The following is a 23,567-nucleotide window of genomic DNA, read 5'->3' as shown; positions in this document are numbered from 1 at the left end:
CCGAATTTGCGCTGTAGATGATCTGTCCCATGCTAGACACCATTGACAACACTTTGATCATTTTGCCAAAAATAGTAGTACTGCGTTCTGCAAAGTGTTTTCTAGCTGTTAGAAGGGAATCTGCAGATGTGTACAGCGCTTAACATGTGAACGTAAATGTATTAATTCCTGTACGGAGTTCTAGCGGGACTGAAAGTCTTTATTGATCATCTCGGCAACATGTAGTGGTAATTGAGCAATGATTCTTCAGAGCGGAGAGTGCTGTGTAAAAGGGACTGAGATTTTTCAACTTCTTTGAATTAACCTTCATGTTATGTCATTTTTACTATGTAGCAGATCTCTGTCCTGGAGATATCTACCATACAAGTGTGGAAGGTATTTAAATAGGTTGTCTCATTACCATGTACCTGTACCATGTTAAATGAATGAATGACCCGCCATGTAAAACATGTTCATGTCATGTAGTACCACACTTGTCCTGCGGGATGATATTTATCTTCCCTGTTTGGACCTAAATCTGGGCTCTGCAGTTGGCATCATTTATTGTTAGATGGTGGAAATGTGTACACTGGCAAATAAACGGTTGCATTATGACTTGGATATTGCTGCAACCTCAACCTTTAATCACTTGTCGCAGTTGCAGAAAAATCGGGGTCACAATACAACCCCAGTCACTTGTATTAGAGCAGGTGTCGCAGGGCAGCACAGTGATCCTTGGCCTGCAAGAGCAGTCACATCCAAAATTGCTGTATAGCCGCAGCCTACTGTAAACCTGTCTTGTCTTAGCAGCCCAAAAGGAACATTTTGTAGATCGCAGAAATCTTAATAGCAGTAGAGTAAGGACTGGCATAGTGAATGGGGTTGCATTGTGACTTTGATACTGCAAATCTGAGTCACAAAAAGACTTCTCTGCTTTCCGTTGCAATACAACCCCATTCAATTGTAATAGTAGAGGTGTGAAGAATAAGGACCTCATCCCAAAAAGTGGAAATTGAAAGTCACATAAAATCTGCGTTATATCATTCAGCTGTACGTTGTCAAAGCTGCAACCACCCATTTCTTTCCACTGAATATGAATGGATTTTTTTTTTTTTTTTTTTGACACACACAATATGGTTGGTAAGGAGGAACGAGAACACTCCGTAAATGAAGTATTATGTTTGATATTAAGCCGTGTGCTTCAGATGCTTCCTCCTGGGTAGGTTGTGTTGACCCAATGTCTGTGAGGGTGTGTGGTAGTCATCCCACTGCTCCAGCCATTGTTCCGTAGTTTCACTCCATGCACATACAGTATTAGCTTTGTGTTTATTGTTGCCTGACGTTTCGCTGTTTGCACGTCTGTGGTGTTTTTCTCTCTGTTTTTGTTTTTGCTTTTTGTGTAATTCTGTCCTGCGGCTTTCCCGAAACTCTGTTGTGAATTCCTGAATGACCCTCTTAGATCCCTGCTGCTTCTGTTTCCATTTATTGTCATTGTCCCTGTTGGGGCTCCTCTTCTATGATTTCCTTCGCAATAACAAGGCTGTCTGGGGTAACAATGATGTGCTACATGCTGTATTGGTGATGTGTGATGGGATCGGCTTTGTTCTTCTCCATTCTGTGATTTGTTTGTTCGCTCCAGAAGTCTTTCGTCATTTCATATCACATTTAAGTATTTCCCCACTATGTTATCCATTCTCCCCCATATAATAGATCTGCTTGATTCATGTATAAGTATTAACCATTTCATATCATGTTCTGGAGTTCTGACTTTCAATATATCCCTTTGCTATTTAAAAAAAAAAAAAAAAATTCTCTAAATTCCCATATCCCTAGTGTAGAGATCTGGAGATGGTAATGGATCTGTGAAGGTGACTGATGATTATAAATGGAGAGGTGAATTTGTGATTTATTACTAACTAGCATCTGTCCGCGACTTCATCTGTGGGTTGGAGTTGGCGCTGAGCCGCTGATATTTCCGCATTCGCCGTTGGTTATGATCGGCCGTGTGCCACCACCTCCACTTCTGCACGCCCCTGTCCCATTTTCTCCTCGCCTGTCGCTGAGGACTTTTTACCTATCGTCTGCTCCTGGCTCCCCGCAACCACCCTCGTCCCCCGCACTCATGCCCCTTCACGCCCCAGCGCCCCCGGCCCCACTCTCTCTCATGGCCCCGACCACACCCCCGCGGAACCTCCTGCGCCCCCATCCTCTCCGAGGCCCCCTCCCTGCAGCGCCCCGGACCCCTCTACCTCCCGCAGCACCCCGGGTCAAATAGGTAAGCATCAAATCCCTCATTGCTCTGAAGAGATCATTTGTATCTTGATAGATAAATACATATAATATGTCTGCAACAGAGGCATCAATTCACAATCGAAAACACCATTGGATTCAGGTGACCATAATCTATCCATTTGCAGGGCTGTCTTGGTATGTTGGGTGCTGGTGACAGACTCCCTTTAAGTCATAAAACAGCATGTATTGGAACATCTCCGTAATACAGCATGTATTGGAATATTTCATATCCTACCTCTGGGGGAGCTCAGAGGTATAATCCTCATGAACCTGTTAACAAATTAAACTAAAAATTTTCCACTGTTATCTAGCGATGACTATATTGCTGCTTTTATGTCTGTTTCAATAAAAATTGTCATCTGAAGCCCACAGTAATCTCAAACTTGTCTATCCCTGGGTTTTAATTACAGCCAAATTATTAGAACAGTAGAGCAAGTACAGTATGTATGCTGGGAGTTGTAGTTTTACAACAGCTGGAAAGCCGTAGGTTTCCCACTCCTGTACTAGACCATAGACTTGTAGATTCAGGCAATGTATCCTCCCATGCCATTGCTTCTTTCTACATAAAATAAAACACAGTAGGTGATGCCCCCCCCCCCTCCCAAAATACAATGTTGCAATAGTTTAGTTTTAAAACCTTTATTTGTCACTTAACCCCTGTGAATATAGGAATCCCATTATCGCCTTTCAGGGTGTTACAGACATTAATAGTCAGTGTTTTGGCACGTGTGACATCTCAGGAAGTTTGCAAGTTGAAACCCTCCCTTTCTCTTCAGGTTTTATTTTCCTGCTGTAAACATCCTCACAGATGACAGAATCCTGCTCACACTTGTGTACTGACCAACCTTTATCTTAGCAGGATAATGTTTGCGTTTACACATCACAATGGTAATAGGACATGATGTGTGGAAGTCATTTTACTATGATGAGTGTTTACTAGAAGAAAGCGTCCCGGCACGTGAATGTAGAGAAGGAGTCAATAAATTATTGTATGTTTCTCATAGGATCACCTATGCAAGAGAAGACTGGTGTACAGGGCATAGTAAATCTGGCCAATAGTTTCATGTTTAAATGATACCCTCTTATTCCTGCAAATGCAACCTAAAGCCAGCCGCACACAATATATTTTAGCTGCTGGTATTTGTACATCTGTAAAAAGTTCAGGGGTGGGCAAAGTATCTGCCTGTTTATTCAGTAGGAAAGAGGGAATCCATTGATTAGAAAATCTACAATACCAATGGACTTCTGAAACAGTTGCCCAAATACTATACAATAGACATTAGAAGCCACTTGGACCACTCCAGGAGCAATTTTACTTTTTCAATGACTCTGCGTGAACAGAGATCTGAATCTCCCCAGTGTATTGCCTGTGGGCTACCTGGCACCTATTCTGTCTAGCCCTCAGCATTTCGATGATCATATGCCAGAATAGTTGACTGATACAGTTTGCCAAGTGTACCGACAAATAATCTGTCTGTATGGGTGAAAAATGAGCGCTTCTACTGGAAATTGAATGCATTGGTCTGAAAATGTGTGCACAGAGATATGAAGGCCGCCATGTAATTGATGAAAGAAAATGTCTATTCCCAGCTTATGCTTTCACTTGTTCATTATGAAAAATGTATGAAAGTCTTGCTGCGCTTCTCCTGGCTGAAAACCTACATGCTGCCATGGCGTTGCTGGGAATTTCAATGCCAGTTTCTCTTAAAGAAGCAATTGTTAAACATATAACGGTGACTCTGTCTATGGCTATTCTAGTGTGTGGTATTGTACCCCTGTGTTTTACATAGTCAGTGGTTAGCTGTAAACTAACAGTGGCCAAAAGGCTATATGTGAAATAAAAGCAATGGGCGCTCCTGTCATACTGTGCCTGAAGTGGAAGGAGATATTAAATGCACGGGTGTAACTTGAGGGGGTGCAGTCGCACCGTGGCCCAGTAGCCTTAGGGTGCATGCACACTACGTAACGCCGGGCGTGTATGAGAGCCGTACACGCCGGCGTTACAGCAGACTGCCGAACACTTCCCATTCACTTCAATGGGAGCGCTCGTAACAGCGGCGTTTACGAGCGCTCCCATTGAAGTGAATGGGAAGTGTTCGGCAGCCCTGCTGTAACGCCGGCGTGTACGGCTCTCATACACGCCCGGCGTTACGTAGTGTGCATGCACCCTTAGGGGCCCCATAAGCACTAGCATCAGTATTGAGATTGGATCTCCTTGGCTTATGGGCCAAATGGAAGCTGCAGAGATTTCCCCCTAACCACACTAAGGGTGCATGCACACTGAGTAACGCCGGGCGTGTATGAGAGCCGTACACGCCGGCATTACAGCAGACTGCCGAACACTTCCCATTCACTTCAATGGGAGCGCTCGTAACAGCGGCGTTTACGAGCGCTCCCATTGAAGTGAATGGGAAGTGTTCGGCAGTCTGCTGTAATGCCGGCGTGTACGGCTCTCATACACGCCCGGCGTTACATAGTGTGCATGCACCCTAAGGTTGATCAAACTCCTTAGTGCCCATAACCATCACTATCAAGAATTTGCTATAGGGATGAGGTAGGGGGCCCCAGACAAAAGATTGCATCGGGGCCCACCAGACTTTAGTTACGCTAGTGGTTAAATGGCACTACTGTAATCCTTACGAGGAGAGCTGTGTCAGACGTTTTCTAAAGCACTTGGTAAAGGATATAAAATAAGTGACATTCATCACCCCCAGACCCATTAAGGCCATGATTTTGATGCCCTATGTAAAACACTACTGTGATCTAACCTGTCTACTAGCGGAATATGTCTTCTGTTTCTGTCTATTTGCTTTACAGGTGTGAGGGTTATATAAATATTACACCTCATAAAGATAAATGGATATTGCCTGTCATAGACTGCTTAGCTGTAGAGTGTGACAATCGTGAGCAATAAAGTATTATCTCGCCATAATGAAGTTATGACTGTTCCTGCTGATCCGGCTTCTCTTTACACTAGAGATAAAGCCGTATTGTCTTAGAGTGAAGCTTTGGGTTGGAGCCACCTTTAAATGTTATGCATTAAAAGTCCTCTAATTCAGCATTGTATAATCTGTTTTTTTGGGGAAGTTTTTTTTTTTTTTTTTAGCTGCTGAGTGGCAATATGTGAACTATTTTCTTTAAAGTTTATGTTCACACAGAGGAATTTGGATCTAATTTGGAGTCCGATCCTGCCTCAAAATCTGGTCCAAATTCTGCCTGAAATCTGTCTCTCTGCACAAGGCCTTGGACTATACGAGAATATACTGCAGAACAAAGTTCTTGGCCTTTGTATGGAATGACGTAGTCTACTATGGTATTCCTTACTGCCAAAAACGTTGTGCTAACATATACTGACCTGACAAAGGTCAAAAGGACAATGGTTTGACCTTTGTTGGGAAACTAGAGCCTTCTGAATAGATCTAGCATATATGCCAGGAGCTTCTCCAGTGAACATAGACACTTAATGTAATGTGAACAGAGCCTAGGGGCTTGGGAGAGGGAAGAAAACTTCTGCTAGATGAGTCTTATCTCTCTGAGAACTAAAGGATCAGCAGCCCAATTCTTATCTCCTGAGACTTCTCTTGTTTCGGGGGAGAGTCGGGAGGTCCCCCATACACGTCGGATGGTTGGGGGACTTAAAGTAAATTGTATATTGTCTACTTTTACACGGCAGTATTTTGGTCAGGATTTGGTCTGAACCCTGTCTGTGTAAAACTCTGACTTTTCTGTTTACTCCCCATCTATCTATAAGTATACCGCTGTTTCCTAAAGCTTTTCTTCTTGTTCTCTGCAGCTGCCTCCCATCTCCTGACTGAGCATTGAAAAGTGATCTAAGAAGAAGATATGTTTTCCTAAGTAAAGAGAAGGGAATCTACAAAATGGCTGCACAGAAGATTCGGTCCGCTAACGCTAATGGCCTGCCGCGCTGCAAGTCCGAGGGAACCCTCATTGACATTAGTAGCAGTGCCCCTGATCAAAGCCTAAGTGATGTCAAAGGTATAAAAAAGTGTTTTGTCTGTTAATAATAAAACTACATAATTTTAAATCTGAAGGGACCTGAAATATACTCATGTGAATAAGCGCTTACAGGGTACCCATTATAAAAACAAACACTCCTTGTACAGGTAAGATATATATATATATATATATATATATATATATATTTATATATATATATATATATATATATTAGATGTAATGCTGTAATAACCATTGCCTAACCTTCACGTGTCTCAGCCAGATGATGCACGCTACACAATGTTTTACTAGGATACAAGGCACTGATCTCCTCCTGAGATTCGTATTCCTACTATATCAAAAAGAGAGAGATAATTTGCATATTCATGAATATATTCTAGTGACCCTTCTAGTATCTTCTCTGTAAAGCATAGAGTTAATGCCAATCTTCCTACACAGAGTTACTGTCCTTTGTGAGCTGGGTAGAGATCAATGTGTTTGTCCTGCGCAGCTATCAGAATAACAGTCTCTAGACCTGAAGATAAAACCTCCAAGGTCATCTATAAATAAACATCAACCTTTCACAGATACTGATAAGACACAGCCCACTCCAATGGTCTCTGGAGAGCATGGGATTGGTTTCTGTAGAGATTTTACTTAACATGTCATCTACTAGAAAGTCCTCTTCAAGTTCTAGGGCTGAATTCACATTTCTGATGTTATTTGAATTCAGTTTAAGGGAGTGCATGGCTGGATCTGACACTTGATGGACAGCAATGGTGCCAGATGGACCCCCGATGACTGAGGTCCATCGGGTTTCTATTGTGGTGTTATAATCGTGTCCGTCAAATCTGCATGATGAACTATCAGTATGTGTGAGTCATGTAGCATTTGGTTTTTCATATCCTACAGCCAGTTATAATTTTTTTTTTTTTTTTTTGCTTAAACATGGTCTATGTATACAAATGACCTTTGTTTTTTTTTGTTTTTTTAACAGACACAAAGTGATCTGAATAGAGCTTTACTCTCATTATCTGTTGCTGTCATCTTATGTCTGATGCCAGCAACGGACATTAATAACTTTGGTGTGAACATGGCCAACCTTGATGATGTTGACTACAGTTCCTCAGAACCCTGACACGGCCAATATTGAGACTTTGCAATTGCAAAGACTTAAAGTATAAAACTGAACATCTGCCGTGCACAAAGGCACACCTTGAAACACCAGAAAACCTATTGTGAACTTGTCCAGAACATTAGCTAATGGCCTCTGTGCATTTTGATCCAGATAGTCTCACCGCTATCTAATGTATAGACATAAGAGCTTCAGATTGACCTTGACAACGAGCTATAAATACAGTGTGTCGAAATGTTCTTTTTGCTGTTGTGACCTATGATGTAGAAAAAGTTTAACCGCCCCCACCCCATATAGTAACAAAAGTAAGGATTCTGAAAAGGTGAAAAAGATAAGACTATGACAAGCATTTATATCCAATTAATAGTGACTAGAATACATCATGGAAATATTCTAACTCTGCCTCCAGCACTTACAACACATTGGCATACTAAGGTGCCATCCCTCCCTGAAACCTTCACAGTTGGCACAATGTAGTCAGGTCATGTTCTTGTGGTTTTGTCGCTCCGCAGAACCTTTTCCTGAGTTCTTTGGCAGAATGTTTTACCCCGTTCATTCACTGCTTGGCATTTTTCTTGGTAACTTAAGATTTGTATGCAGCTGCTCGGTCATTGAAACCCATGCCATGAACTTTCCGGAATGCCAAAAGAGGTTTGGAACGCTGCGTTTGGGTCAGCAGAGTGGTGATTTTTATGCACTGTACCGCAGCACTATACATGGTACATTTTAGCGTATACCTCTCCCATAAAGCTGTATGGAGCAGTATTGCCTCCTGTCTTCACATTTTTTAACTCTTTCCTGTGGTTAGTGCCTCTTCCATCTCTGGTGATGTGGCATCATGTACATGTCTCTGATTTCTCATTTCAAGTACTTTAAGTTGGATTCTCTTTACCATCTTCCAGTAATAGATCCATTTTAGTTTGGTTCTGTAGACTGTTCCCATCTAATTCCAGGTTGGCTTTCTATATGCAGTACTGAATGTTGTCAAATCTTTCAGGTATTTACTAAATTTTCATTGACACGTTATTTCCAGTAACTTATCTTGTTGTGACTTGCACTTAAGAAAACACTACAGAGATTACGGTAAACATGAATCACTTAAAAATTTATCTTTCAGCTCTTGACGTATCTATGTTAGTAAACCCTTTTATTCTCTAATAACAATACTGGATCACTTTTTTTTCCGTAGTACTGTGTATTATTCCATTCCTATTATTCCTTCTAGCAAATTGAGAACTGGTTGTGTTCCTACACACTCTGACACTGTCCAGTCTGTGCTGAGAGTAGCAGGCTGTATAGGGCTGTACGGTTTTGGAAATGCTCAGTAGCCTGTTTTTTTTATATGTATATAGGGATGACAGATGACTAGCACAATGCAGAGTTATCTATTTCTAGCAGATTCTAATTTTGCTTTTCAGCCACCATGCTCAGAACTCCAGTAATAAAGAAAGAGTGGCGAGGAGGGAGATGCAGCTGCAGGTTTTTCTCTGTGAAAGGGGATATACCTAAATCATAATCCTTTAGTTGCTATGGCAATATAAAATGTATTTCTTTTAAAAACTTGAAAAGACCTGAAGATACATGAAATTTTGTTACGTTATCAAGAATAAGTTACACCATTGTCCTTTTGCATAAAGCATTGGGTCGCAGACTAGAGAGAAACCTTGCCAGTAACCAATACTGGATAGTAGTTCCTTGGGCCCACCAACTAAAATTATTCTGGGGGGGGGGGCACACTCCAACAGTCCCCAGGTAATAGACCATAGTATCCTTGAAATTTGGGTGTCTTCTGCTGTACCATTAATGTGTCAGAGCTTTGCCCTCCAGAGGATCCTCTGATCTGGTCGGCCTATCTGACACTGTCGGCATGCCCAAGGGCATTATGTTATTCTTTACTATATACAATTAGAAGTTGAACAGGTCAGGTGCTTTTTGAGGCGTGCCTGATCAAAGGGGTTAATGGGAATCTCTTTGAAGACTTGTGGAAGGGTCTCTTTCAATTTTCCTGATCAGCAGGGGTTCACTGGTTTGGATGAAAATTGATGACTTATGTCAGCAAGTGGTTTTCACATGGGTGTTGGGCTAAAGTTGGTGATATAATATACAAATGTATATTTAAGGCTATTTTCACACTGACTTGATAGGATCAGAACAACTGACTAAAAGGTTGATAGACCAGTGCAGATAGCGTGTTGTGTACATCCATCATCATTCACGGTCATGTAAGAGCAATGGAAGCTTTCTTCGGTCGTCTTTGGTTTAGATGGAGGATGAAGCTCTGCATGCGGGAGTTTACCGTCCGCTTGAAAAGTAGACAAGTTGAGAAAAAAAAAGCCTCCATCTTGTTTTTCACATTGCAGTGGATGATGATGGAGCCATACAGAATCAGCTCTATCTACATTTGTCATTTTGTCAACTTTAGTCTGTTCTAATTCTATACTGGATCAGAACAGACTAAGAGGATCCAGTGTGAACGTAGCCTAAATTTGCTCCTTATGTTTTGATTGATCTATTTTTTCCTTCTTTTTCTAGTGTTGTCACCTAGTTCTTTGCGTATCGACAGTCCTACATCACTGGAGAATGTGAAGGAAGTGGTGGCTATTAAGGATTATTGTCCCAGTAACTTTACCACGCTGAAATTTTCTAAAGGAGAACATCTATATGTGCTGGACACTTCTGGAGGGGAATGGTGGTATGCGCATAATACAACAGAAATGGGTTACATACCATCTGCTTATGTACAGCCTGTCAACTATAGGGACTCCTGTCTTAGTGACAGTGGTATGATAGATGGGTTGATGGAAAGTGTTGATGAAGGTGTTAAAGAGCTGGATCTCTTAGGTGACTGGACTGATATCCTCAACCAGAACTCTGTCAAAACAAATAACAATAACCCATTCTTACGGCCAACTGTTTCAAACCCATTTCTGAATGGTCCAGTGAACGCCCCACAGAAAATAACTTCAGATTCTGTGGACTTACTGATGTTTGATCCATTAGCACCTTCTTCTACGAGCTCTACAGAAACCAGCACTGATGTTTTCTTGGACTTTTTACCACGTGCCAACCAAACGGATGTGATGGAAGAGCCAGCTCCTGTAAAAAGGGACAACCCATTCTTCCGGAGCAAGCGTTCCTACAGCCTCTCCGAGCTGTCCATTCTCCAGGCAAAGTCTGATAATCCAGCCACGGGCAGCTTTTTTGCTGGTCTCAAGTCCCCAGCTCCTGAGCAGTTCCAGAGCAGGGAAGATTTCAGAACTGCATGGCTCAATCACCGCAAGCTGGCCCGGTCCTGCCATGATCTGGACTTGCTGGGCCAGAATCCTGGCTGGGGTCAGACTCAGCCTGTGGAAACTAGCATTGTCTGCAGGCTGGACAGCTCTGGGGGTGCCGTGCAGCTGCCGGATACAAACATTAGTATTCACGTCCCAGAAGGACATATAGCGTCTGGTGAGACACAACAAATCTCACTCAAAGCCTTGCTCGATCCACCACTGGAACTCAACAATGATAGGTGCACGACAGTAAGCCCTGTTCTGGAAATAAAACTTAGCAATATGGAAGTACAGACCTCTCTGACTTTAGAAGTCAAAGTCTCTGTAGAACTACGACATAATATACCTGCTCCAGACGTCTCCATAAAGTGCTTGAGGAGTGATGCTAAAGAAGGTCCTTACAACTTGTTGCCGCATTCATACACCTATGGTGACACCGTTCAGGTTAAGTTGGAAAATTTAGAACCAATTATGTACGTTGTGATGGTTGTTCAAGCCCAGAGTATGGTACCTCCTTCTAGTGTGTGGGAATTTGTTCATAAGAAGGTAACTGTTGGACTATATGGTCCTAAACATGTCCACCCTTCATTTAAAGCCGTACTTGCTATATTTGGCCATGACTGTGCCCCTAAGACCCTTATAGTCAATGAGGTAACCCAGCAAGCCCATGGGGTAGCACCAGTAACATTACAGCTGTGGGGCAAACAACAGTTTGTGCTTTCCAAACCTCAGGATCTGAAACTTTGCCTTTATTCCAACATGACAAATTATAGAGTGGAAGCCGGAGACCAGGGCAAAATCGTGAGAGGATTTCAACTCAAATTGGGCAAAGTTAGCCGGTTAATCTTTCCAATTAATTGCCATGACCCTGCACAGCTTTCTGACTTCACTCTTAGGGTGCAAGTTAGAGATGAAGTAGGTAATATCTTATCACAGTACTGTGTACAAACCCCGAGGCCGCCTCCAAAAACTGGCCTAAAATCCACAGGGCCAAGAAGATTTCTCAAGAAAAAAGAAATTGGTAAAATAGTTTTGTCCCCTCTGGCTGTTACATGTAAGTATCCTACATTCCAGGAAAGGCCAATATCCAACCTAAAATATGGCAAACTACTGAAGACTGTGGTGCGGCAAAGTAAAAACCCATATTTATTGGAGTACAAGAAGGGAGATGTTATAGCTCTTCTGAGCGAAGAGAAGATCCGACTAAAGGGACAACTGTGGACTAAGGAGTGGTACATTGGTTATTACCAAGGCAAGATGGGCCTGATTCATGCCAAGAATGTGCTTGTTGTAGGAAAAGCAAAACCAAACCTTTTGTCAGGATCGGAGTTGACCACAAGCACCTTATTAGAGCAGATCCTGCGTCCTTGCAAGTTCTTAACCTATATCTATGCCTCAGTTCGGACCCTGTTAATGGAGAACATTGCTAGCTGGAGATCCTTTGCTGATGCCCTCGGCTATGGAAATCTACCCCTCACCTACTTCTGCCGTGTGGAATTGGAAAGTGAGACCGAAAGGGTGGCATCGGTATTGGAGAAACTGAAGGAGGAGTGCAACAACAATGAGGGCAAGGAAAGGAAATCCTTCCAAAAGGAGCTCATTTCGGTAAGGCTGTTTTTTGAATGATGATCTTGATGTGGTGTGTGATTGTTGTTGTACATGGCGCCTCTCTAGCACACTGTGGCGCATCTCATTTTTCCATGAAAATGGGGACATGGCTTAAATGTGCCAAACTTTAGTAAAACAAAATATTCTGGCGCAAAGTAAGCCAACTAACGGGTGGTGTAAATGCAGACTAGACAATTCTAAAGAGATGTCAGATTTCTCATACAGCATCAGGCACCGTCTGGCTACTAAATCTTCATTGTGTTTTCAATTTTGCGGCTTCCAAAATCTTTGCTTGCTATCCTTGACCATAAACCTTCTAATTTACACCTAAAGTCTGCAAACTATTTTTGTTTTAATGGTTCTTACGATGGGTCAGGCTATGTAAGAGCAGTTGTCTTGAAGTTCAGAATCTGTAGTTCAAGGAAGATTGCTTAGACTACATACAAGCCCTCAACTGTTACACATTTTTGGTTTATGTATGCTTTGTCACTGGTTGTAAACCTATATTACGTGTTCTGATGACAAACAGAGATCTAATATACTTTGTTCATTAAGATTTCAAGAAGCATGTATTCATATTCCATGATTAAACTTATTACATATTGTATTACCCATATTAAAGATGGAAACCAATAACATACTTGTCATATATATATATATATATATATATATATATATATATATATATATATATATATATATATATTTTTTTATATTCTTCTAGGCCTTACTGAAAATGGACTGCCAAGGCCTTGTAGTCCGCCTCATTCAGGACTTTGTATTGCTCACTACTGCTGTAGAGGTTGCTCAACGCTGGCGAGAGCTGGCAGAGAAACTGGCAAAGGTGTCAAGACAGCAGATGGAAGGTTACGAAGCCCCGCACCGTGACAAAAATGGAATCCTGGACAGTGAGGTAAGGGGATTCAGAGGCTGAATATGGGGCTAAGGGGTCAGGCACAGAATTGTCATGTTATCTTCTGTAACATGACACTGATAACATATGAATGCTATGCAAACCATAACAAAAAAAAACCAAACAAACTAGGGGCCACACGGTGGCTCAGTGGTTAGCACTGCAGCCTTGCAGCGCTGAAGTCCTGGTGTTCAAATCCCGCCAAGGGCAAAAAACCATCTGCAAGGAGTTTGTATGTTCTCCCCGTGTTTGCATGGATTTCCATCCCATATTTCAAAAAGACATACTGATAGAGAAAAAAAAAAAAGTACATTGTGAGCTCTATGTGGGGCTCACAATCTACATTTAAAAAAAACAAACAAAAAAAACAAACTAGTAATTGCAGTATAGGACAATCTGTGGGATTAGAAAAATGCAATTGACTTTTTCTACAAAAAGCACCCATAGGCTGTGTGCGATATTGATGCTCTGTTCCAATAAAGGAGTCAGAGCTTCAATACAATACATAACCTGTGGACAGATGTGGTACCATTTTTGGAAGAGGAAGGGATCTGTATAACCACTTGAAGCCTAGCAGTCGTACATGTCACAACTGGTGATATCACTCAACATCTACCTTCCTCCCGTATACTGTAACAGTGATCCACCATCATGTAACCACCATAATGGTTGGCGTTCAATGGCTGTCACTAAGACTAGATCATTACTGTGTATCCTCAGTACCCTAAAAGATATTCTAACGAATATCTAACATAAGGAAGTTATTCTGGATTGTTCTAATCTATGTAACTTCCAATAATCCCTTGAGTTCCATATGTCATATATCAGATAACTGGGAAATAGATGTGACTGCATCAAAAGGTATGCAAATCCAATACAAACGGACACCATGTTAAATGTTTTATTTTTAGAAATGGCCTTGTTCAATTTTTTTTTTTTTTTTTTTTCCAGCTATGCAACTGGTTTGACTGAATATTTCTCTAGATTCATATAATACCGTAAAGGCTTCTTCTAATCCCCAATACTGTTGTTATTGACACAGTTAAAGCTGTTCCTATAAAGTCAGCCACGTACCCTTAGGAGCTAAAAATTCACTAAGTATTTTTTGTTTTCAGGCCATGTGGAAGCCAGCCTATGATTTTCTTCTTACATGGAGCGCACAGATCGGAGATAGCTACCGTGACGTCATCCAAGAACTCCACACGGGCCTGGATAAGATGCGCAGCCCCATCACCAAGAGATGGAAGCATCTCACAGGGACGCTGATTCTTGTCAATTCTTTGGACACTCTGAGAGCAAATGCATTCGCCACCCAGGACCAGGAGGACTGTGTTATCTAAACTTCACATTGAGATGGAAGAATTGGGCGCCACACCTCCTTTTTTAACGCATTAATAGCTGGACCTGGACTATTACAGTCTGGTGCAGATTTTGATATTGTGCATTTTGGACTATTTTGGCACCCTTACTTCAGTGTAAGGTTCCAGTGGACTTGTGTATATTAGCGAAACGGATTAACTCCTTGGTTGTCAAGGGTTATATCTGCACCTTCTCTATTTAATTGTTTTGTTTTTTTTAATCCATGCAGACCTACCTTTGTTCAAGTCTGTACACTGGATGACCCTGGCTTTTAGTGACCGGTTCTCATGTTTGTTATATCTCTAGGGTGTGTGTACAGTGTAAATAAGCGGGGATGCCCTAAAAACACAGGGTGGTTTAGAGCCAGAGATTTAATCCTCCTGACTCCACGTCTTATTTGGTTTCTGAACGAGCACAAATGCATTGTATTCATTGTATTCTATCCTTACACTTTGTGTCCCTTTAGTTGTTTATGGCCTCTTTGCACAGGGTCATTTGTGACTGCTAGTTCATGTTCTGCATGGGACATTTTATATGACCTTCCCCTATGGGTTTTTTTGTTACCATGTGATTTTATTTCTCATTTTGGCTAAATGTAGCCATGTAAATATGTAGTTATATCCCAGGACCCGACCCCTAACTGTGTGTAGGACATACACAGGACAATCTTTTGTCACACGTGCCTGTTTGAAGCAATAAATGCATGGGTTTAATATAGGCAGACACTCGGTGGAACCTGATGCTATGAACCAACGTCCTGCAGTGCAGTCTAACAAAGTCATCACTTCTCTCGCCCTTGCCTGGGAAGTCTCAGATGACTTTTCCAGTCTCAATCCGACTTTTTCACTGGTCCCTTATTGTGTTTTCTCTGTGCCTTATACCTAGTTGTATTAATGTAATGACTGCACTGCTCCCACTAGGCAGACGGGCTTACTATTCATGCTCATACCATAGACAGAATCTCATTGTTTGAGTCCTTCATCGCAGGTCTGCATAGTCCATTAAGAGGTTGGTGGATACCAAGCGAAAGGATCTAACTGCTAGAAAATGAAGGCTAGGACCTGACTTTTTTTTTTTTTTCCGTTTCTTGTGTTTTTAATTCTGACCGATTTCTAACTACCTCGCATTCATTTCACTTGAGTCTAATAAAAGTCTAAGGTCAAACAATAAAATAATACAATGCCTGTGGTGTGTTTTTTTTTTTTTTTTTTTTTTTTTTTTTTTTTTTTTAATTAAACTTTCTGCCTACTGATGTCCAGGAATTTGTTTCATTCAAAATTGTTAAAATTACAGTGAGACTTCAGACAACATTTTTTGCCACATTGTTTGCAGTTCTGCAATTGTTGCTGACATAAGCTGGTTATTAAGGGCGCCTTCACACGGAGTTACGCTCTGTGCATTTTGTCCATTTTAGGGTGCATTCACACGGAGTAACGTGCCGCGTGATGTGGCACATATACGGCGTGTGAGACTTTGAGCGCCGTATACGCTCCCATTGATTTTGCGGCCGCAAAATAACGCGGCGTATATGATCCAGGCTCCCATTGAAATCAATGGGAGCGTATACGGCGCTCAAAGTCACACGCCGTATATGTGCCACATCACGCGGCAGGTTACTCCGTGTGAATGCACCCTTACACGTGTAAAATGTAGTAAGCCATTGAGTTCAATGACTTGCGCACGTATTTTTGCGGACACAAAATTATGTGTGCAAAAACGAGCTCAAAAATACGCACGGAAGCCATTGAACTCAATTGGCTTACTGCATTTTACATGTCCATTTTTTACATGTGTAAAATGGACAAAATGCACGGAGCGTAACTCTGTGTGAAGGTGCCCTAATATAGAGAGTTATTCCACTCTCTGCAAATCTCTGCTCAGATGGTAATAACTTCCCTGAGACCCAATCCTCTAGGGAAGGACTTATGGGAACAGCCGTATTGGGGATATAATACTGACACTCTCTCCTCCAGCTCCCCTTCACTCCCTATTCAGTCCTGGGTATGCAATACCAAAGACCATTTAGGCTACTTTTTTTTTTTCTCAAAAGTAGGTTTATCAACATTGCTCATGGCCAGCAGGTCTAGGCCTCTCATAAAGACCTAAAGAGGAGCCTTGCCTATGCATCATGGGCTAATAGAGTAAAAGTGAGGCTCATACGGAAGTCTGATAGAGCCTAGTCGCACATCAGCCGTCTGCACCATAAGACTTCAAATTTAGAGGGAGCGTTACATTTAAGGTATACTCCCTTCTTCCACCTGCTAATGGAGTAAATTCTCTCAGGGTAAGTTAACACTGAGTTTTTTGTTCAGGATTTTGAGACTGTATTCGCCTCCTGACCAAAAAGACAGCTCCCACTGAAATCAATGGGAGCCACTCAAGAAGCGAGGTGCTCATTCTTCAGGCCGTTTCGCCTCGTGATTCGACCTGAAGACACACCCTCCTCCGGACTAAGCCCATTCATTGGGCCTAATCTGGAGCAGAGTGCACAGCTGGATGGCGGTGCAGTGCACCTGTTTCAGTCGCGGCTACCTGGCTTTTGGATCGGAACCTGAGGCCACTTCAGTTTCTGATAAAAAAAAAAAAAAAACTCTGCGTGAACTTAGGGTAGGGTAACTTGGATCCAACAGGCTTTATATATATATATATATATATATATATATATATATATATATATAATTTTTTTTTTTTTTTTTTTTTAATTATTTTGGTCACAGATTGGTCTTATGAAATGTGGCTGTGGATTTCTGACATCTGGGCACCATCGTGAAACCTAATGGTCGCATGCATTAACTGATGCAATAAACTCAATGTGTGATAGCACCCTTAGTGTTGAATGGAGTTGTCTCATCATCAGCTTTGGACCTCTGCCTTTGCCCTCTCCGCCATTACTTGTATTATTCACATTGCCACATTTATTTCTTATTTTTGTACTACTGGCAAAAGAAAAAAAATCACACTGAATTTTGCATAGGAGAAAAATCTGATAAAGGTCAGAGAACTGAAATGTGACAACTGTATCTCATTTTCACCTAATATCTAAATCCTCAGTGAAATTAACATTCCAGTTATATTCAGGTAAAAAGTTTTCATTCTGCAGGGGTTGTCCAGATGATACAAACATACTTAAGCAATGTAATGCAAATCTAATATGTGTACATGAATTTTACACACACCAGGAACATTTTGATATATAGTATCTTGAATTTTTTAGATTTATTTTGATGTCTGTCTATAAATTTTTTTTTTTCTTTTCTCACTTTAAACCTGTTAAATGTTGATCAAGAATAGACTAACCCGATCACCTGCCTGTACATGTGAATTCGCAAAAATTCCTGTAAATCAAGTGATACAATCTATACAGTGTGGTGGTTCTATGGGTTTATATTTAGAACAGATAAAGTATAAAAGCAGGAAGGTAACTTGATATCATCTAACCAGCGTTCATTAACACTTGTGCTTCGGGGTGACAGATTTGTACAGTCGGGAGTCAGATGCCATTCTGCACATTCCTCTAGGTGCTGCACCTCCTCTTCCGTACCAGGTTACTATTGCATTATTTTACCTGTGCTCTTGACAGATCCTATTACACTAGTGGCAGAATACTTTCAAATATTGCAAAGTTTCCTTGATCTTTTTTTCCCCCTATTTGCTGGGCATATCAGTTTCATTCAGTTTGTCTCCAGAGTGGTTTCCTGTAATGGTGGGGGGCACAGACATGGTCTGCAGGAAGAGGAAGGGGAATTGGTAAACAAGGTGACAGCAGAACAATGTATCAATGCACATCAGCTTGGTGAAAGACTGCAGGCTTCCTCCTCCCGCTGCTGCTGACTCTAGTACAAGAACATGGCCTGGCGCCATCTAATGTTACAAAGGGATTCTGTCCTTCCTTGGTCTCCGCTATACTGAACTGATATGAACCCTTTTTAAATGGAATTGCATGGGGAAAATATGTTGACAGTATTGATGGTAGTGTAATAACATTGACAGATCGTCAGCTAATGTAGAGCAATATAACCTAGGGCAATATGTACAAAAGGAAGGTTGCCAACAATAATATCTTTGTTATATGCAAAATATAATTTTATTTTATTGACTCCAGCATGCCCATGCACCATTTATAATTTCATGTATTAAAGGTTAATAAGGTCCTCCCAAAAATGTCACTTCTCAAGTTCTGCTGGTGTGCAAAAGTTTCTGTAAATGGATGTAGTGTATTTATTAAAATATTACCTGCATCCTGGTAACTGTCTATTGCTGAAAGTCCACTGTAAGGGCTTAGAGCTGTAGCAGAACTTGTGATTAAGGATTTTCCAAAATTCCAAATTTCATTTGAAATTTTCAAAAACTGCACCACTCATGCCTTTAAAAGGATTCTACCATTAAAATCACATTTTTTGTAGATCACACGTAGGAATAGCCTTAAAGGCTATTTTCCTACCTTTAGATGTCTTCTCCGCGCCACCACAAGAAAATGGCTGCTTACTGTGTAATCGGGCATTTTTCTTGTGGGCATGTGCAGTCGGCTCTGAAGATGCACAGAGACACTGTTCCTGAAGAAGATGGAGGCGGTGCTGGAGATTTCTCTTACAGCATTGGGGACACCCCCAGTGCTGTTTGAGCACTGGAGACCGCTCCCAGTGCTGCGAGAGAACTTATTTGCATACAGACGAAAAACAGGATTTCTACCTCATGGCGGCGCGGAGAAGACATTTAAAGGTAGGAGAAGAATAGCCTTTCTTAAGGCTATTCCTATGTGTGATTAACAAAAAATGTGATTTTAATGGTAGAATCCCTTTAATCTGTGGTTCCCGACATCTTTATTGACAATATCAAGTATATCAGGGGTTATTACTTGTCGGGGAGGAGGGGCGGCATTTGGGTACGTTACTTGTCTGGGAGCTACTGGAGAACATTGCTTGCCTCAGGGCCACTAGTGTGTGTTACTAATTGCCCTGGGGCTACTGGGAAGCATTATTTGATGTCTGGGGACTACTGGGAAGCATTATTAAGTTATAGGGGCCACTGTGGGACATTACTTATCTATGGGGCTATTGGAGAACATTACTTGCTTAGGGGCCACTGAGGTTATTACTTGTGTGAGGGTCACAGGGGATGTTCCTACTTGCCTGGGGGGCACTGGAGAGTATTCTTAGGTATCTAGGAGCCATTGGGAAGAATTATGAGTTTGGGGGGCTACTTGGGAGTATGTACTGCGTGGTGGGCCACTGGGCAGCATGATACTATGTGGGGCCACTAAGGGAACTTTGTAATGTAAGAGATAATTTTTTTTTTTTTTTTATACGTGCTGGGTGGAAAGTATAGTAGCATGGTGTAGCTTTGAGGGTGCATTCACATGATGCAGCTGTGATGCAGTTGCAAATGCATCAAAACTGCAACAGAAAAGATGCATGGTTTTAGTGTTGTTTCTGATATTTTAAAAACTGCAAAAAAACAAAACAAAAAAACAACAACAACAAAAAATCTCTGTAGAGTGTAGTGTTATGCTGGTCTCTTACTTTCTTGTGCCTGGCGTACAGATGTGCCACATGTATCCACACTCACATTTGTTTCTTTATTGTTTGGAGATTCCTTGCATTTTTCTATACAAGTAGATACTGGCGCTTCTGGAGAACAAGAGGAAATACTCTACAGTACAATGTGAAAGCACTTTCTCCATATATGTACTGCCTGTGCAAAAGATTGCTAAGAAAGTCAGTCAGTTTCACACAAGCTTAATAAGGGTGCAATGTGTGCTTTATGAGATGTCAATCACTGTGATTGACATCTCACCCAATCCTGGAAGCCGATATAGTAACCAATTACATGTTGCAACTGCGACAGAGGGCTTGTTTTAGTTTACACAGTTTGATCTCCCCATTACTCCCTCTGTTTCATAATCCTCTTCTCTTCTGGCCGATCTCCAGATGTGTTGGTTTGGTGGAAGCATGCTAGCTTCAGGCTCCATAACAACTTCCTCTGTGACTGGCAGGTCTTCACCAATGACTACTTCATTGGTCCCCATTTCCCACTCCCCCTCAAAGACATTCAGGACATTTCAGGTCTTTCACTTCCTACACAGTTTCTTTGGACCCCAAGAGTATAGTTAGCAGAGGCTGGTCAGAGGTTATCAAATGTAAAACAGTGTTACTCACCTGTCCTGGGCTCTGGCGCAGTTTCCTGGGTGCCCCAGCTCAATGACAAGCAAAGGGTGTACAAGGGAACAGTGAGTATTTAGAGTTGTGGTAGATGTATTTGCAGTCAATATTTGGAAGCTGGATAACCCCTTTCATTTCTCCTTACTCTTTGCTCAGGAGAGGAGTTAGGAAGCGTGAATGTGATGTAAGGCTGACATGTGCTGTCTCCGTGTTAGTGAAAATGGCACTGATGGCACATGGATTGGTATCAAATGAATTGACAGAATCACAATTATGGTCAGGTATAGGACCTGCTCCATAATTCACGGGTCTTCAATATGGCCAAGGCACACACCTGCAAAAACTACGGCTGTGTGTATGGGCCCATTGAAATAAATGGGTCTGCACTTTTATTGGCTGTGGGCCACTGTAGGACATTATACTGTGTACAGGGGCTGATATGTGACATACTATGTACAGGGTCCTCTATGGGACATTATACTGTGTGGAGGAGCCACTATGGGACATTATACTGTGTGGAGGAGCCATTATGGGATATTATGTTGTGTGAAGGGTCTGCTATTGGACATTATACTGTATACAGGATCCACTATGGCACATTATACTGTGTGAAGGGGCCACTATGTGATGACATACTATGTGGAGGGCCAATATGGGACATTATAGTGTGTGTAAATGAGCATTATGTTGGGTGGATGGAGACCTCCAAGTTAGAAGTTTGCTATGGGGCTCAGTCTTTGCTAGTTACGCCCCTGCCCTCCATGAATGAGTAAGCCTTGGTTCTTCTCATGACATCCACAGCGTCCCACTTAAGAGACTGCTGCAGTTTTCCATTAAGGGTACATTCACACTGAGTAAACGCTAGCTTATTCTGAACGTAAAACACGTTCAGAATAAGCGGCGTCTAAAGCAGCTCCATTCATTTCTATGGGAGCGGGGATACGAGCGCTCCCCATAGAAATGAATGGGCTGCTTCTTTCACTCCGTGCAGTCCCATTGAAGTGAATGGGGAGTGCCGACGTGTACGCTCCGGCATGAGCAGAGCTTGCCGTATACGGCGGCACTCCCCATTCACTTCAATGAGTGAAAGAAGCAGCCCATTCATTTCTATGGGGAGCGCTCGTATCCCCGCTCCCATAGAAATGAATGGAGCTGCTTTAGACGCCGCTTATTCTGAACGTGTTTTACGTTCAGAATAAGCTAGCGTTTACTCAGTGTGAATGCACCCTTAGGGTGCATTCAGACTACGTAACGCCGGGCGTGTATGAGAGCCGTACACGCCGGCATTACGGCAGACTGCCGAACACTTCCCATTCACTTCAATGGGAGCGCTCGTAACAGCGGCGTTTACGAGCGCTCCCATTGAAGTGAATGGGAAGTGTTCGGCAGTCTGCCGTAATGCCGGCGTGTACGGCTCTCATACACGCCCGGCGTTACGTAGTCTGAATGCACCCTTATAGTGACATCTCCAAAGCAGAACAGTATACACTAACTTCTTCCCTGTTTTGAGCAATGAAACATTATGGTGGCTCAAACTTGATGATGGACTAAAGAAAGCGCTGGTAGTTTTCTTGTTAGGATTGAGAGGTGAAGGCCGGTCAAAGCTGTCCTGTGCCCCCCATATAGTTGTGCATGGAGGGTCTCTGTGTCATAAAAGCTAAATGTGTAGTTGTATCCTAATGAATGTTTCTATGTTACTACTCCAGTTATATTCTCTTATGACAGTGTAACATAAAACCCTGAAACTGCTTATTACACAGTCTGATCTCGTAGTGGCTGCCTTGATGTGTGCTTTGTAGACGGCGTTTCCGCCCATATATTTCCTGTTTTTCAGCTGCCGTCCTAACATTTCAGTGTGTCTAGGAAAATTAATTTGGAAGTAAAAATTTTGTATATACAGGAAGTGTTGCATTTTAACACCCTAAACCTCTCTGCCTCCCCTTTGTAAGATGCTGGGATATACAGACAGTTATTGCAGGGGATATGAGCATTTGTGAACTCTCCAAAATTTCTTATCTTAAAGTGCTTATGGTTGTAGTTTTGTTTATTGGATTGTACAATGATGTAATGTGTGTAAATCTATATACACACACATTATGGAGACGACATGGAGCACAGAGACTTAAGCTGGGATTTTGTGCAATGGTGTCAGCGGAACCACCTCAGGATTAATGGGAAGACCAAGAAGATGGTGGTGGATTTTAGTAAGTGGAGAAGTGCTCCAAATCCGGTGAACATCCAGGGGACAGGCATTGAGATATTCAAGACCTATAAATACCTGGGTGTGCTCCTCAATAATAATCTGGACTGGGCTGATCACCTGCAGGCGCTGCTCAGAAAGGGCCATACCACGCTCTACCTGCTCAGGAGGCTGAGGGCCTTTGGAGTCCAGGGCCACTTCTCAAGGCCTTTTTCAACTCTGTATTGGCATCAGCCATCTTCATTGGAGTGACCTGCTGGGGGAGTAGCATACCAACCAGGGATAGGAATAGACTTGACAGGCTGATCAGAAGGGCCAGCTCTGTCCTGGGGAGCCCGCTGGACCCAGTACAGGTGGTGGTCAATAGAAGAACACTATCCATGATGAGCTTCATGCTGGTGAACAACTCCTATCCCATGTATGAGACCATGATAGCACTGGGCAGTACTGTCAGTGACCGACTGCTTCACCCCAAGTATGAGAAGGAGCGCTATCGGAGATCCTTCCTCCCAGCCGCGGTCAGGCTGTATAATCAACATCAGGCTAAGCGAAGATCACTCCGCACAGAGAACTAAATGATCCTGAAAGTCTTAGTATCCTAGTATCTTTTCTATCTGCTATTCTGACCTTGTATGTGCCTTTTGTCTTGTAATATATTACTGTATTATCCATGCTGCTGTAACAGACTGAA

General features: G+C 42.1%; 1 protein-coding gene across 3 annotated transcripts in view; it reads left to right on the top strand.

The window, feature by feature from the left end:
- Positions 1-23,567, top strand: part of SH3BP4 (SH3 domain binding protein 4) — a 111,252-nt gene that overhangs the window by 13,773 nt on the left and 73,912 nt on the right. The window contains exons 2-5 of one of the 3 annotated variants that reach the window (XR_012717329.1): positions 6,065-6,267; positions 9,896-12,243; positions 12,971-13,159; positions 14,275-15,607. Coding sequence is in view for 2 of the 3 variants with exons in the window: in XM_075283921.1 (XP_075140022.1) it covers positions 6,150-6,267; positions 9,896-12,243; positions 12,971-13,159; positions 14,275-14,499 (2,880 nt within the window). In the remaining variant the exon portion in view is untranslated. Of the gene's footprint in view, positions 1-6,064; positions 6,268-9,895; positions 12,244-12,970; positions 13,216-13,644; positions 13,709-14,274; positions 15,672-23,567 lie in introns of those variants that run through there. The other 2 variants (XM_075283921.1, XM_075283923.1) reach the window with 2 other exon arrangements.

The sequence above is a fragment of the Leptodactylus fuscus genome, chromosome 8 (assembly GCF_031893055.1).
Source record: "Leptodactylus fuscus isolate aLepFus1 chromosome 8, aLepFus1.hap2, whole genome shotgun sequence".
Lineage (NCBI taxonomy): Eukaryota > Metazoa > Chordata > Amphibia > Anura > Leptodactylidae > Leptodactylus > Leptodactylus fuscus.
Note: the sequence above shows the minus strand (reverse complement) of the source record. Positions and strands in the feature narration are given on the sequence as shown.